Raw genomic sequence first — 12,257 nt, 5'->3', positions numbered from 1 at the left:
GCTTGAAGAAAAAACCTGAAATACTCAAGAGTTTCTCCTGATAAAAACCACAAGATTTAGCAACACAGAGAAGAATTTGGCCCAGGCAGTAGGCATTTACTAGCCCCAATTACCCCACATGGGGGCAAGCTGATGCTGCTAAAATCATCCTTAACTTTGGAATTTCCTGATACTCACACCTTTGAATCTTCATCTGTTACGCTGAATTCACAATTAGGGCTTTTTTTTCATTCAATTTCCTTGTTCTTTTCATCTTGAGACACACAAACTGAATAAAAAGAATGGAGCTTATTTCAAGATGCAGGTTCTAGCCTTGCACAAGTGCATGGTCTGTAACCACTGGCTCAGCTGAAAGAAAAATGCCTCCTAAAAATTCAGGACTGCAAATTCCCAGAAGAACTGGCACTCCTCAATACCTTGAGGGTCAAGTAGGTACACAACAGAAAATAGGTGAAAATTATTGGCTTGCCTCCATCGGGGTCCTGAGAAAAAAGGACAGTGTGATTGTAGCTGGAAGGGTTTCTCCAGCTGGAAGGTGTAACATGGGTTTGGGATAGAGAGAGTCAGCCAGGAAGTGGGAACTGTCGTTTGATCACAAACAATGTCACCTGAAAGTGAGAACAGGCGTGCACGTGCTACTATTGTAGCCAGTGTTGCAAGATATTTACATGCCAGATGCACTAAAGATTCATATGTCCCTTCATGCTTCAACCACCATTCCAGAGGACATGCTTCCATGCTGATGATTGGTTCTGCTTGATAACGATGCAAAGCAGTCCAGACTGACGCATGTTCATTTTCCATCACCTGAGTCAGATGCCACCAGCAGAAGATTCATTTTCTTTTTTGGTGGTTTGGGTTCTGTAGTTTCCGCATCAGCGTTGCTCTTGTAAGACTCCTAAAAGCATGCTCCATACCTTGTCCCTCTCAGATTTCTAACAGTTCAGATTCTTAAACCTTGGGCCAAGTGCTGTAGCTATTTTTAGAAATCTCACATTGGTACCTTCTTTGCCTTTTGTCAAATCTGTTGTGAAAGTGTTCTTAAACGTGCTAGGTCATCATCAGAGACTGCTATAACATGAAATATATGCAGCATGTGGGTAAAACAGCAGGAGACATACAATTCTCCCTCCAAGGAGTACAGTCAAATTTAATTGACACATTATTTTATTTTTTTTAAACGATCATCAGCATGGACGCATGCCCTCCGGAATGGTGGCCAAAGCATGTTTAGCATATCTGGCGTATAAATACTTTGTAACACCGGCTAAAAGTGCCATGCAAATGTCTGTTCTCACTTTCAGGTGACATTGTAAACAAGAAGCAGGCAGCATTATCTCCTGCAAATGGTAACCAACCTTGTCTTAGCAATTGGCAGAATAAGGTAGGACTGAGTGGACTAGTATGCTCTAAAGTTTTATACTGTTTTCTTTTTGAGTGCAGTTATGTAACCAAAAAAAAAAGTCTGCATTTGTAAGTTACACTTTCACAATAAAGAGACTGCACTTCAGTATTTGTATGAGGTGAATTGAAAAATACAATTTCTTTTATCATTTTTACAGTGCATGATACAAAATATAAAGTGAGCAGTGTTGTAATAGAAATCAATATTGAAAATGTAGAAAAACATCCAAAAATATTTAGTAAATTTCAATTGGTATTCTATTCTATAAGTGTGATTAATCACGATTAATTTTTTTTTTTGAGTTAACTGTGTGAGTTAATTGTGATTAATTGACAGTCCTAATTATTAGACATAAATCAAGATTTATGCAGGGGGTTGCCAGGGTTGAGCCCTGGTAACTCTGGGCTTGCCCTGTCAGTCAGGAAAGTAAAAACAAAATTGCTTGTGCCCCAGCACCTCTTTCATTACAAATGAAGCACGGTTTTAGCTGTGAGTCACAGAATGTATTGCCCCTTAAGAGCACACAACGTCTGAAATATCCATGCGGTAAAGGGAGACCTTGAAAGAAGTCTGCTTCATCTGTGAGGTGCCTTCCAATGACTCAAGATGTGGGTGGCAGGAATGGATGACAGTCTCCCCCTTCTTGCTGTAGACAGAGTGCGGTATCCTAACAGCTGGATGCCCAGTACCTTCTTTACACTGCCCCTGATCTGCAGGGCATAGTGCACGCTGGGCCATGTAGCCCCAGAATGGATGATATTTAAGTTAATGCTTTTACTCTGCTGCACTTTAGATAGTTCTCTGAAGTTCAGTGTTTGGGCTCTAACATTTACCAATTCAAAGGGAACAGAACACATTAATACATTTGGTAAGATCCATACAGAAAAACAGGACAAAATGCAGATTAAAGGGATATGTTATCCAGGAGAAAAACATTTGATGCTAGAGTACTTATATTGCAAACTCTTTGAGGCAGAGACCATCTCTATGTGAACACAGGAACTCCCACATTGGATCACAGCCAAGGTCCATCTAGTCCAGTATCCCATTTCTGGCGGGGACCAACACTAGATGCTCCAGAGAAAGGCGCAAGAACACCAAAATAGGCAGATGTTAAGCCCTCTGTGTGTTTGTACAGGTCCTGGCATGCTGGGGCACTGATCCACGATTAGGGACACCAGATACTACTGTAATACAAGTAAATAAGTATTGCAAATTGATAATACATGGATTAGCCAGCTAAGAAGTTGAGAGTGGCGCATCAGGCTAGTTGCAGTATAACGTATTCCAAGTCCAGGGCAGAAATGCAGGAGATGAAAAGAGTCAGGGACTACTCCATTCAAATGACACTTAGTGGTAAATAATCTCAGGTTTTATTTGTCTAGCAAGATTCAGTTCTAGAAATTCTGCCAGTAAAGTGCAATTCTATACAATAGTAATATTTTCTTAAAATAAGGTTCATTTTCTATTTCACACCATCACCAAACAAGATTTCTTCAATGAAACGTTTTAGATATTATCAATTTCCTTTTCAGATTCTGACTGTTCGGTTTTTCCTCCCAACTAACATAGCTATTTCCTCTAAAGCAAGATAGAGAAAGATGCCAGTTGATTTAGCCCAAAAGAAATGGGGAAGCTAAATTGAATTACAGTGAATTTAAGAGCCCTGAAATCATGGTGTGCAAGAATCTGGCTCTGAAGCAGCCTACAGAATCATTTGAAGTAAGGAATTTAAAAATAAAATACCTTGTGCTTAGCCAGTTAACCCTGGTACAGAAGGCTATTATACATCCTAAGATGCAAACTGCATCACTAAAATGAGCATTTGAGACAGGCAACTTTCATTAACTTAAGTGAAATCAGCTCAAGTCTGCATTCAGCCAAATCCCCATGCAAAAGTGAGCCAATGTCCGGAAAACTACACAAGGATACTGCATATGTAATCTTTAAATCCCTTCCTTTGGTGAAAATATACAGAAGTACAAAAATGCTATTCTAAAATATTGGCTCTTACAAATCAGTACAAAGTTTTCCTGCTAAAAGAAAGCAGCAAGTACACAGATCAAACTGCTCAGTGACAGGTTCCCTAGCTTCAGTGACACCCAAGAACTTTAATTTCAACATATACCTAGAACAGTAGCTTCAAAACACTGCATAAAGGAAAAAGGCCCAAGAGCTATATGGTCCATACAAGGAAATCAGTACAACTCCTTTATAGCGGTGATCCTATTGAAACACAGCCATCACTAAGACAATAGGGTTTTGATACACTGTAGAGGGACACCTGCAGATAACTTGGTCAGTAAGCAAACCACCACCCCAAATAGAACATATGCTGGTTAGCTCCAATTATTTCCCCTTCCAGCATCCGTCACAAGTTCCAGCTACAGAGAATAAATATGAGCACCAACCTCTCCTGGAATGACTATGCATAGAAATCCTACTAACAAAATGCTGTAACATTTTAATGGTATGCTGTCACTGAGCAGAATGAGGGGCAAAAAGAGTTTCACTGAAATAGCATGTTTGTCCGGAAAGGACAAAAAAAAAAAATAGAGCAGAGCCCACCAAACAGCAGCAAAATTCAATCCCCAGCATTTATCCCAAGGCAATGACAGAGTCTGAGACCTTCTTTGAATTTCATTAAGTCTTTCCATTGAAAGATATATTTAAAACAGTTCTTTGATTTCTTCTGGGTTCAATTCTAAGAAATTCATTGCAACAGCTAAATACCAGATTGATGTCAAGTTATAAGTGGGTGGGAACTCAGCATGTTTTGGGAAGGATCAGATTGGACCACAAGTGGAAACGTTCTCAAATCACTGCCCAAAAGGTAAGCAGTGCAGCCAAGATGCATATACATTAACATGAAGTGCCACATGATTTCAGACACCTCCTGTTTGCTCCAAGTTTCTCCATGGACATCAACGATCCCTCTAATTCCATTTAAAAGTTACCTTGTGATCCTGCTTACAGGTACATAATTCATAATAAAAGTCAGTCTGCGTGATCACTTCCCGAAGAGAAATATTAGTTGACTCAATTGTCTTCAGAGTATCCTCCTCTCTTTGGTTACACTATCTAGAGTAGGTGGGGTGGACACAGGCCGAGGGTCCTGGACAGCTGTGGAATTAGCGCCACAATCTACATAGTGATATGTTTCCAAGGAGCTCTGAGTCACATGGCCGATGTATGAGATTTTAACTGATGTTCTGGAAGAGAGAGATTCAGTTTAGCTCAGATAGGACATGTAATACTTAATTGGCTTATTAAATGTAAAGACACTAATCTGGGAAGAGATTATGAAAATATCAGACAGGAATAGGAGTGGCTCTGCTTTTTAGTAGTCTCCTTCTCCTGAAGGACTGATGACTATCTTGGGCATTTATACAGCACTTATCACTGTGGTATAGAGATACCAAGATAAAGGATGTTTGTTAGTTTGTGGGACATTTTTCTCCTTCATCAGAATTTGCTTAGGTGCATATCAGATTTTCACATTTATGCAACTAAGCTTTAACTGTTCTGCATCCTTTACAGCTGTTGGGGCCCACAGCCTGCTGCAAATACAATCACCATACTCTTAAAGAGAGGCAGCAATCCACATCTGACTGTGCCCTAGCTAAAAGTGGAATCAAACTTCCCATGCCAAAAACTGAGACTGACATGGGAATCACAGCTATACAGAAGGCCCAAGGAATAGGCACATATAGCCCTCCCCTCCGCTGCTAATGGAATAGAGGAGAAAAAATGATCAAAGGCCCATCCAACTTCCACATTATGCAGCTTTTCTCTGCCTGCAGCCAGGGTTTGTCTCTGCAGCCCTTATTCACCTGGCTAGCCCTACTGCAGTCAATCAGAATATTCATGAAAACAGACCTAGAGATTAGGCCTCTAGATCACAGTGATGGTTGTATCAGAAGAAATTTTCAGTATCTATCATACAGATTCCCATCACCTGCTTTGCCATCCCACTCCTGGTTCTTCCGCCAACTATCCTCTCCTACAGAGGGTGACCCTCACTTTACACAGCCATATCTCCTAGCAGCTGACCAGACTTCCAGACACATGGAACTAGCTTGGGATGCTTCCCAGAAGGAATTGGTATGCAGTGCTACAGGTTTAACTCTCACACTGTTAGCAACAGTGCTAGTCCCAAGCCCAGGTTAAAGAGGAAGGTCCTGCTGTTGGGTTTGTGACCCACTAAGGTAAAATCTTACTGCAACAGAAAGAGTCCTGTTAAACCAAAACTTGAAGATGGTAGGTGAAAATGAAGCTCAAAACGCAAGTATGACAGATCTCAGTGAAGGCCAAAAGGAAGCTGATATCTCAAGACATCAAATCCTGATGACCAAATCTGCACATCTGGAAAGGAGTACCACAACTAGCAAGCGACCACAATCAGTGAAAGAAGTGGACTGCCCAATGTGTCAGCAGAACAGAAGGAACTCAGGTCTAAGTAAGGAGGTAATTTTGTCACTGCAATTCCATTTCCAGTGCAGTAGAGCAAAAGAAGAATTACATACCTCATGAAGATCACTATGTTATGCACCGTGACCTTGGGTAACGTGCAAAAGAAACTGTAAGAGACCAACACAGAGAAACATGTTGGAAGAAAGATTAAAACAGAGTTTTGTTATGAATCAAACTTTAGAAAGGCATTTTCTAAATTTCTTGGGCATCCTGAAACTCCCTTTTTGCTATGGGGCTGCTCTGGCTGAACTGTCCAGAACATTTAACAATTTTTTTTAATGTTTGAAAAGTGTGGCACAGATGACCTGTCGGGTCTGATATTTTTGACCAACAAGAACTCATTAAATAAAGCTGCAGGAGTCAGATCTGTTTACTGAGTGATATCCAATTTAAGCAGATTCTTTGCACAAAATATAGAGATAAATAATCCTTACTACACATAGGAGAAAGGTCCACCCATCTCTGATTTCACAGTGAAATTCACCTGAAAAGGACAAGAGAAGACATGTTCATCAAATAGTATAATGAACCAGAAGTTAGAGATGCTAGTGACCATCAGTATTAAACCAAGTCAGGTTATTCCCTACAATATGTTCTCCAGTGCTTTGTCCAATCCAGCTAAGAGACTCTAGTCTCCTTGCATCTATTTCACCATTCAAAGCCTAATCCACACAACTATCACCAAGTTAGGAAACAGAGAAATACCATAGATGAAATTTGCCATGGGGCAGGACCCAACAATGCTGTAAACTGAGTCTCTTGACTTGGTTATAGCTGTGCTGTAGACGGTTAGTCTGTACATCTCAGTGTCAGGAAGGTTCTCCTTCTAGCCTAGATTCTCCCTTGTTTAGTTTCATCCTATTACTTCTAGTTATACTCTAATATGACCCCTTTAGACAAATTTTCCCCTCTTCTAGCCATTCACAGCATTCAGATATTTGTTAACCAACACACCATGAGTGACACTTAAACCAGTTTCTTTTAATCCTTCTTCCCAAGTCAGCCTCTTTCACCACCAGAAGCATTTCGGTTGTTTGGATTTCTCCAGTTTATCAGCATCTTTTCCCTGGAACCCAACAATACATTCCAGATGCAGCCTTGCCAGAGCTGAACAGAAGGAGATTACCATAACACTTCTTTATAGTGGTCCCAAAAGCTGTATCGGGTTCTTTTTTTCTGTTTTGTTTTGGCTTTTTTTTTTGGGGGGGGGGGGGGGGGGGATTGTCATATCACATGCCAAGCACTAAGGCTTGTAGATTTTAATATAACCGCTTACCAATTACTTCTTGACTAAACTGTCCAGACTCACCTTGTCCAATCCAACTTACTTGGTTAACTTTTGTAAAAACAGTTCAAAGTTCAGTCATTAAAACCCATCAACTTCCCCAGTGTCTATCCAGCATTTTCTTCTTTCATCAATATACTTAGTAGACCCTTCATTCCTATTAACTCATCCTGCCTTTTTTGGGTGAAGAGGAGGGACGGGACGGGGAGGGAGAGGATGCTAGAATTGTTCTTTTCCTGTTAGCCTTAACATCTTTATTCTTGTCTAGTCCAACCCCAATTCTCCATTTCCAGTACAGGCTGTGTTTATCCACACAAGGAACTGGTCAGAGATGTGAAGCCTCACTAGCGATATCTCATCACTTGTATTTTAATGTAGGTATGGGTCCCATCCAGTTAGTGCACAAGCTGGGAGGAAAGGAAGAAGGGAGGGTGTCTCTCTCTGTGCAGAAGGTCCCGCTCATTTGCACAGGAGCCTCAGCCATAAGTCATCTAACTTTTTCCGTTGGAGCCATTTGGCTGTGGGTCACTTCCAAAGGCCAGTATCACCAGCAGTAGGGTATGGTTCAATACTCAAGAAATGCTGTAATACCAGTTTGTCGCTCAGCGGCTGGATGCGGGACACATTGGTAATCTGTTGGGTTCCAACCACAGTGTTCATGTACTGCACCTGGCTGGCTAGGCTGGTTACTGCAACTGAATAGAAATTGGAGTTTCTGATCCTCAGGGTGGTCTGTATCAAGAGAGAGAGAAGACATCAGAATCCGAGTCCTCCAGAGTCCAGCAGCAAACGCACTCAGGCAAAGGATTAGATAGAGCTTTACCGTGATTGCAAGAATGACAATGGAGTTTTTCTGGTCGAACCAAACTTGAACCCCTTTGATGCCCTCATCATCCACAAGGACCGAGTGTGGAAACAGGAAGAAAATCACCAGCCCTGATATCAGAAGGCAGAGCAGCACAGACAGCAGCACATAGAGCTTCCTGCAACAGACATGAACATTTCACCCACTTTGCCCTAATACCGCACTTGTGACTGGAGTCTCAATTTACAAACATGAACTGATTTTAAAAGGTTTCGTGGAAGGTAGGAAGCATATTATCCCCAGTTTATGTATGCATGAACCAAGACACAGAGGGACTCAGTAACCCAGTAAGTCTCTGGAGCAGCCCTGAGGAAACCACAGATCTGAGCTACTTGTATGGTCCCCAAAACCGTAGCATCAGCGCACCTCACAATCTTTAACGTATTTATCCTCACAGCACCCCTATAAGATGTAAAATAGTACAGGGCTATCATTTCCATGTGGAGAACCAAGGCACAGAGATGCTAAGTGACATGCCCAAAGTCAAACAGAACATATGTGGCAGAGCAGGAAAATGAACAGAGTCCTCCCAAGTCCTAGGTTAGTGCCCAAACCATCGGACCAACCTCTCTCTCTCTCATCAAGTCCTGGCTTGTTTATTTAAAACCAATGGCCATGGTTTCTTCCCATACAATGAGAGACTAGATCAGGGGTCAGCAACCTCTGGCATGCAGCTCACCAGGGTAAGCACCCTGGCAGGCCAGGCCAGTTTGTTTACCTGCCGCATTGGCAGGTTCAGTGGACCGTGGCTCCTGCTGGCCGTGGTCCACCGTTCCAAGCCAATCAGGAAGGCGGGAAGTGCTGGCCGTGGCTTCCCGCCACCCCATTGGCCAGGGATGGTGAACCACGGTCAGTAGGAGCTGCGATCAGCTGAACTTGCCGATGCGGCAGACAAACAAAGTGGCCTGGCCAACCGGGTGCTTACCCTGGCGAGCCGTGTGCCAGAGGTTGCCAACACCTGGACTAGATCACCAGCTGTTACTAATGAAGTTCCAGCAGTACCAAAACTCTCTAAAGACCAGGAGAAGAAAAAAAAAGACTGAAAGTAAAAAAGGATTCCCTGAAAAAATATCAAGTGCTATACATAAACCACTCCCCCAGCTATCAGACAATGCACCTGAGCTTCCCTGGAGAAACATCACAAATAACAAGTGCTACTCTTACACAAATAAGATTAAATTCAATAATGTGTCTAAATGGCTCAAATAAAAAACTGGAAACATTTTACCAAAAAGAAAGGGATTGAGTATACCAAAAAATGTAAACATGGCACTCAGAGTCATTTCCCCCCTTTAATGTTTTCAGTCTGGTGCTTCTGATGTTGATAAGCCAGAGTTTCTTTTAAGATTGTAAAAGGCATGAAGCTATGGGGTTTTCATGCACACCCCAAGAGTGAGAGTTAATGGGAAATATTTAGTTACAGCTAAAGAAGTGTTTGATGGCATTATCTTCGATTAAACTAAAGCATGGAAGGCAGCACAGAAGGAAATGCAAAGTCAGTGCAATATTTAGTTGTGGCAGCACAACCAGCCACCAAATGAGGAGCAGCCACATTTATTCTTCATGAGAAAGATTACTGGACATGCATTAGACTCTTTTACTCTGAACTTACGTTCTCTGTGGACGAAGCCTCTGGTCACTGTATGGTATTAGCGCTACCAACTCATTTACCTGCTCTAGAAGACAAAAGGAAAAAGCTTTGTCAATTCCATCCATTTGCAAGGTTATTATGCACTAAGCTCCCTAAAACTGAGGGCACTGGAAATGACTAAAAGCTGCCAAGGGTTTCTGGGTATGCATTTTAATATTGTGCTCCCTCAACATGAGAAGAAACATTCTTTGCTAGACTGTAGCAGACAATACAAATATCACTGCTACCAACTGGCAGGGTTTGGATAAACACTCTCATTGCTTCCTTGACTTAACAGTTAAAGAACGCCATGGGACAGATGGCCCCACAATGAGACTATCTAGTCCAAGAAACCTTTTCTTCTTAGTCCAGTGCCTTAAGATTCTCAAACACTATTTAGGAGCTTTGGTCTTGGGAAGTGACCAGGCTTTGAAGAGAGAACTTGTTAGGAGATACATGAGTATAAACCAAATTCACTGCACACTATTTTCTACACAAAAAGTTCACTCAATAAGTTTTTCTATACAACAGGAGAAACTAAAACAGCAGCAGAAAGAGAAGCAAGCAATTACACTTCAGAAGAGATTTGTAAATCAAAGAGGGAATTTTTGAACCAGATCCTGAGATAAGAGTTTTACCTAAATAAGGAAGGTTTCTAGCCCATGTGTAAAATGCTTTGCGATTTAAGTTTCAATACAGATAGGTTTACCTGTGGGAATACAGCCAGTGCCTTGGCAAGTTGGGCAGGTGATGCTGTCCCGACCTGTGAACTCAACATATGGAAACTTGGCAATGTCTTCCTCACGATCTCTGCTATCTAGTAAGTCCTCATCATTCTCTCTTCTCTGCCTGGAAGACACATTACCACCGAGAGAGAACAGACACCCCATGGCAACAGATGAAGAGTTGCTGACTGTCCTAGAATGAAAGTTGGGAAGAGCACGGCTCCTGATCAGATAGGATTTCCAGACCTGCCTGTCTGATCCCCTCTCTCCTTCACTGAGGGGCAAGCTGCTCTTCATCTAGGAGGTATACATCTCCCCTATCCGCACCGAGGGACAAAACCCTCCTCAAACGCTCCCTCCCGCAAAAAATGCCTCCTCCACCTGCGCTGCCCCCCACTGAGGCATTCCACCCCTCTCATCCCAGAGAAATACCCCCCCACAGGTATCTCCCCTCCCCCCAAAAAAAGCCAAACCTCCCCACCCCCAGGCAGGATACCCCCCACCACTCTGCTTCCATCAATCCAGAAACCCCAGGGCCAACCACCGTCCCATCCCTTCCTTCCCTTCCCCCAAGGCCACCCTGCCTCAGTGGCCACCCCACGGACACCCCGCCCCCTCAGGGACCGAGCCTCCTCCCTCAGTGGCCACCCCACGGACACCCCGCCCCCCCGCGTTCTCCCCCTCAGGGACCGAGCCGCCTCCCTCTGCGGCCACCCCCCTCACAAACTCCCCGCAGGGACAAAGCCCCCCCGTAGGAACGACCACCCCACTTCGCCCCCCCTCCCCTCCGGGGCCCCAACGCGGCCCTTCGCACCTGCCAGGAGTCTCACCCCAAGCCCGCTCACCGCACTGCGCATGCGCCCGCTTCAAGCTCGCCTCCCTACCACGGCGCTTCCGAACGCGACGCGCGCAGGTGGGCGGAGGGCGCGGCTAAAAGGAAGCTCCGCCCCTCCGGGGACAAGGCGGGGCAGCCATGCTGCGCATGAGCCCAGAGTGCGAGAAGGGGGCGTGGAGGGGGAGGGAAGACTCCGCCTCCCATTGACCCGCCCCGTTCTTCTCCGCCCCTCGCACCCACACTGCGCACGCGCCACAAAAGGGCGGGGCCATGATGAGGTAAAAGCGCGCGGTGACGGTGAGGCGCACCCGGGTTTATCCTTGCCAGTGCGCATGCGGAAGGGCAAGAGGCGGAGGAGACACACGTATAGAAGACTCCCCTTAAAAAAAAAACTTGTGGGGGGGCCCCCCACTCTACGCATGCGCTTCAGCCTGCCCTGCTCTCACTGCGCATGCGCCAAAACGCGACGACGCCCTTCCGGGCCCATGTGACTGTGCATGCGCTGTCCCTGTGGCCTTAGGGTCTTCTTGCGCATGCGCCCTGTGGGGAGCTAGGGTGTGTCTCAGAAGGGCCCCTGGGGAGTGGGTGGTGAGGGTGTTGCTATGATGCGAAGGGCCCTTCCTTCTGATGGGGCTTGGGTTGCAGCTGCCTGCTGCTCACTTGTCCCTGTAATAGTGGTTGCAGAGTGCAAATTTGTGTTACCATCATTAGGTTCCAGGGTTAACATAATGAGTTTGCTAGATGCAGGAGAGCCTGGCCTGATCCTCCTCTGCTTTGTACCCCCACCCCTTACGTAGTCATTTACCCCAGTGCAAATTCTGGTTTGGTAGCATTTTAAATGGTGCAAATGGCTGGTCAAGGTCCAAGGTAGCAATGAAAGGAGACCTTTTATAGACCCAAGTCTCTGTGGAGCAGTACCTGGTGCAGCCATTTCACCAGTGGAAAATGCTACCGTTCTGATTTGGGCAGTGCAGAAGTGACTGGCCTAGGGTTGTCACCTGCCCAGGTTTTCCCAAGAGACTCTCTTTCATGAGGTAGG

The 12,257-nt window shown here is 44.4% G+C and overlaps 1 protein-coding gene across 3 annotated transcripts; it reads right to left on the bottom strand.

The window, feature by feature from the left end:
* Nucleotides 1–1,684: 1,684 nt before the first annotated feature.
* Nucleotides 1,685–11,297, bottom strand: TMEM106C (transmembrane protein 106C). Of its 3 annotated transcripts, XR_007769832.1 has the most exons (9): nt 11,229–11,273; nt 10,368–10,576; nt 9,641–9,704; nt 7,987–8,146; nt 7,755–7,895; nt 6,313–6,362; nt 5,932–5,985; nt 4,363–4,617; nt 1,685–2,592 (listed from the first exon to the last, which is right to left on the bottom strand). XR_007769832.1 is itself a non-coding variant. In XM_050925483.1 (8 exons), exons 2-8 carry the CDS (start codon nt 10,546–10,548, stop codon nt 4,455–4,457), a joined length of 813 nt encoding a protein of 270 aa, XP_050781440.1. In that variant the 5' UTR covers nt 10,549–10,576; nt 11,198–11,297; the 3' UTR covers nt 2,756–4,454. The 3 variants fall into 3 exon arrangements, 2 of the variants coding, with proteins under 2 accessions (XP_050781440.1, XP_050781439.1); XM_050925483.1 differs by lacking the exon at nt 1,685–2,592 and having other exon boundaries at nt 2,756–4,617; nt 11,198–11,297; XM_050925482.1 differs by lacking the exon at nt 1,685–2,592 and having other exon boundaries at nt 2,756–4,617.
* Between the last annotated feature and the right edge of the window lie 960 nt (nt 11,298–12,257).

The sequence above is a fragment of the Gopherus flavomarginatus genome, chromosome 16 (assembly GCF_025201925.1).
Source record: "Gopherus flavomarginatus isolate rGopFla2 chromosome 16, rGopFla2.mat.asm, whole genome shotgun sequence".
Lineage (NCBI taxonomy): Eukaryota > Metazoa > Chordata > Testudines > Testudinidae > Gopherus > Gopherus flavomarginatus.
The sequence above is the reverse complement of the archived record's forward strand: the minus strand, read 5'-3'. Positions and strand labels throughout refer to the sequence as shown.

Bases quoted from the DNA above. Each gene is read 5' to 3' on its own strand.
- TMEM106C (XM_050925483.1), bottom strand. From the start codon at position 10,548: ATGGGGTGTCTGTTCTCTCTCGGTGGTAATGTGTCTTCCAGGCAGAGA. The intron at 5,986-6,312 runs GTAAGGATTATT...GGTCTCTTACAG, and splicing joins GGACCTTTCTCCTATGTGTA to TTTCTTTTGCACGTTACCCA. The intron at 4,618-5,931 runs GTATGTAATTCT...TCTCTCTTCCAG, and splicing joins AACATAGTGATCTTCATGAG to AACATCAGTTAAAATCTCAT.